General features: G+C 36.7%; 1 protein-coding gene across 1 annotated transcript; it reads left to right on the forward strand.

Moving 5' to 3' along the window:
- The first annotated feature begins 2,560 nt into the window (after positions 1–2,560).
- On the forward strand, positions 2,561–3,586 carry LOC110576109 (olfactory receptor 5W2-like). The gene has a single exon (XM_021685200.2). The coding sequence runs from the start codon at positions 2,561–2,563 to the stop codon at positions 3,584–3,586; it is 1,026 nt and encodes a 341-aa protein (XP_021540875.2).
- The last annotated feature ends 240 nt before the right edge of the window (positions 3,587–3,826 follow it).

Here is a 3,826-nt window from a genome sequence, read left to right on the forward strand (position 1 = left end):
TAACCAAATGTTAATTCCATAAAATGAAATATTATTCAGCCATAAAATGAAACAAAATTCTGACACAAGCAGCAACATGGATGAACCTTGAAAAAATTAGGCCGGAGGAAAGAAGCCCCAGGTGACTTAATGCATGTATATAACGTTGTTCATACAAAATGCCCAGAGTGGGCAGTGTGCAGACTAGAAAGTGGGTTAGTGGTTTTCAGGAGCTGGGAGAGGGGGTGAGGGGTATGGCACCTAATGGGTATGGGTTTCTCACAGTTCTGAGGTTAGATAGTGGTGATGACTCAACAAACTTGAAAATATGTTAAAAACCAAAAAAACTGTATACTCTGAAAGGGTGAATTTTACAGCAATCAATGACACTTCAATAAAAAAGAAAGTATCATCGAATTGTAGTGACATACCTAAATGTGGTGTGAAAGAGAGTGTTTCAAATACAGAAGAAACAAAATGAACAATGGAAAGGAGCTAGAAATGATTAAAGAGGGATTGACTTGGGTTTCATTAGATTTCCTCTCTGACTAGAGAATGATATAAATTCAGAGAAGCTGAAGTATACTATAAAAATAATTTGGGGTATTATTCCTGGCGTAGATCAACTTGGTGACAGTAGTGAAGCATTAAAGCTCAACCTTTGCTAAAGTTGTTTCTGAATTCACAGGGGGCTATACAGAACCAGAAATATAATTAATGACATGTTTGTGTAACATCAAAACCTAAGGGCAGTAGCTTCAGAGATTTGAGTCCCAAATGCACCTGCTAAAATATAATGCTAGCTGCGTATTGTTTGGCCACCAAAGACCTGCTCATCTCAGGTAGGCTTTGAGGTTCTAATTTAAAGAATATAGGGGGGAAAAAAACTTACCTTTTAGGAAAAAAAAAGTTGTTTTTTTTTTTGAATAAAGCATCTTTTGCCTGTTTACTCAACTAAATAAACTCTGCAATTTAATGGCCAAAATTATTTTCTTTTCAAAACTGAAAGCATCTGTCTAAACTTAGTATTCCCAATATAACTTTTAATTATTTTATTTTATAGGAAAGCTTCTATTCCTTTCATCACTGGGTAAGTATATACATGGATTGAAGTGTTTTTTTTTTTATTTAAAAAATAATATAGGCACCACTTTACAAGTAACAACATGCACAAATGCTTCTTCGTGTGAACCACATGCCATATTTACTTCGGTCTAAAGAACAAGTCCATTGTCCACTTCCTATTCTCATGTACAACAGAGACAAATGTACATGTAAACACATGACACACATACATAAACACACACACAAGGAAGAGAAGCTTGTATCTCTCAGAAGCATTTATAGTTCCTCATCTTGTTTCCTTTTTTTTTTTTAAGAGAGAGAGCAGGGTTGGTGGGGACAGAGGGAGTGGGAGAGAGACAATCTCAAGCTCCATGCTTAGCGTGGGAGCCCTACTTGGGGCTCAACCTCACGACCCTGAGATCATGACCTCAGCCAAAATCAAGAATCAGACGCTTACCCAACTGTGCCACCCAGGCTCCCCATCTTATTTCCATTTTTTAATATAGAGGTCCATTCAAAATCCAAAGAGATGCAAATGTATGTGTTAAATTCTGTTGTTTTTACTTTTTTTTTTTTTTTTTTAGAACTTTTCTTTGGTTAAAAGGCTCCTCCTTCGGCACCAGACCACTCCACAAATAGGTCATGAGTACTGTGGCAAAGCAATAATACATTTCTAGAGAAAGGTCAATAATGCTTACTTCATGTCTCAGCAAACAATAAAGACAACTCAGACCAGGATCATTAACATAATTATTTTCATTATTATTAGTGTGGGACATGATCATTGTTTCTAAAACTAATACAAAAAATCTTTTAACCTAATCATGTTTTTTGAAGATATAATAAATATACTCTTTTTTGTGTGTTCATGGAACATTTTCAAGCATACAAAATTGCTTAGTCCTACATTTTATAGCCTGGTCTCTCTAACATTGGTGTTTCTTCCATATAATTTTTTTTTAAGATTTTATTTATTTATTTGACAGAGAGAGACACAGAGAGAGAGGGAACACAAGCAGGGGGAGTGGGAGAGGGAGAAGCAGATTTTCCACAGAGCAGGGAGCCCAATGCGGGGCTCGATCCCAGAACTCTAGGATCATGACCTGAGCCGAAGGCAGCCACTTAACAACTGAGCCACATAGGCGCCCCCTTCCATATAATTTTTGAAGATGTAATGAGATATCAATTCATCCAAATATCTTCCTTGACACAAGGGAGGTAATGCTCTGAGAAATGAAAGAGCTTGTAGAAAGTCTCATACCTTATAAATGACATCTAGATTTAGATCAAAGTCCCTCAACCACCTACCATAGATATTTTTTATTATTATCACATTAGATAGTAAGGTGTCTTTAAAGAGTGACTATTGACCAAGTAATTTTATGAGTATACAAGACAATTGCAGAAAGAAGTTGTGTTCTGCTTTACAGATATTGTGTGGTTGTCAAAAGAGCTGTATGTGCATCTATCATTTTATTGATCATTTTTTCTAAAGTTTAGACAAGAATAAAGAAGAATGGATGAAGGAAATTGCACATCCTTGACAGAATTCATTTTCTTAGGCATTACCAATAACCCTGGGATGAAAGTGACCCTATTTACAACGTTTCTTGTTGTTTGTCTCATTAATCTTGTTGCAAATCTTGGAATGATCATTTTAATTAGAATGGATTCCCAGCTTCACACACCTATGTACTTCTTCCTCAGCCACCTCTCCTTCTGTGACCTCTGCTATTCCACAGCAGCTGGGCCCAAAATATTGGTAGACCTTTTAGCCAAAAACAAATCAATCCCCTTCTTTGGCTGTGCTCTTCAATTTTTGATCTTCTGTATGTTTGCTGATTCCGAGTGTCTACTTCTAGCAGTGATGGCCTTTGATGGGTACAAGACCATTGGCAACCCCTTACTCTACACAGCCAACATGTCCAACACAGTGTGCTCCCTGCTCATGGGTGGAGTTTACATGCTGGGAACAGCAGATGCTTTGATACACACAACCTTAACATTCCGCTTATGTTTCTGTGGATCGAATGAGATCAATCATTTCTTCTGTGATTTACCTCCACTCTACCTCCTTTCCTGCTCAGATACAGACATCAATGAGTTGGCATTATTCACCGTTTTTGGCTTCATTGAACTGAGTACCATTTCTGGAGTTCTCATCTCTTATTGTTATATAACCCTATCAGTCATGAAGATCCACTCTGCTGAAGGGAGGTTCAAAGCTTTCTCCACCTGCACCTCCCACTTAACTGCTGTTGCGATTTTCCAGGGAACCATGCTCTTCATGTATTTCCGGCCGAGTTCTTCCTACTCTCTTGATCAAGATAAGATGACCTCATTGTTTTATACCCTTGTGATTCCCACATTAAACCCACTGATTTATAGCCTATGGAACAAGGATGTGAAAGAGGCCTTGAAAGAACTGAAAATTAAAAGTGGCTTTAAGTATTTATATCACATACACATGCTTTGTGGTTGTTGTTTTTGTAAAATTATATTGCATAACACAAGAGAAGCAAAGTTGTCTCAAAAACTTTAATTTAACAAAATGGGTTTGTTTTAAAGCCCTATCACTATAATTTTGCATTTCCCTAAATATATCATACTTCATTATGTGTCTACATTTTATATATAGTACTCCCACTTTGTGGAAAGCTTTTCTGACCTTTCTAATTTTGCCAGATATTTATTTGTTCATTCTTCCTTTCAAACATCAATTTATTACACTTAGATGTGTTGTGTGTTTACTAAGTGAACTTGAGGATGTAAGTGCTTTATA

This window comes from Neomonachus schauinslandi, chromosome 11 (assembly GCF_002201575.2).
Source record: "Neomonachus schauinslandi chromosome 11, ASM220157v2, whole genome shotgun sequence".
In the NCBI taxonomy this organism is placed as follows: Eukaryota; Metazoa; Chordata; class Mammalia; order Carnivora; family Phocidae; genus Neomonachus; species Neomonachus schauinslandi.

What these genes read in the sequence shown, in the direction of transcription:
- LOC110576109 (XM_021685200.2), top strand. Translation starts at nt 2,561, where the DNA reads ATGGATGAAGGAAATTGCACATCCTTGACAGAATTCATTTTCTTAGGC.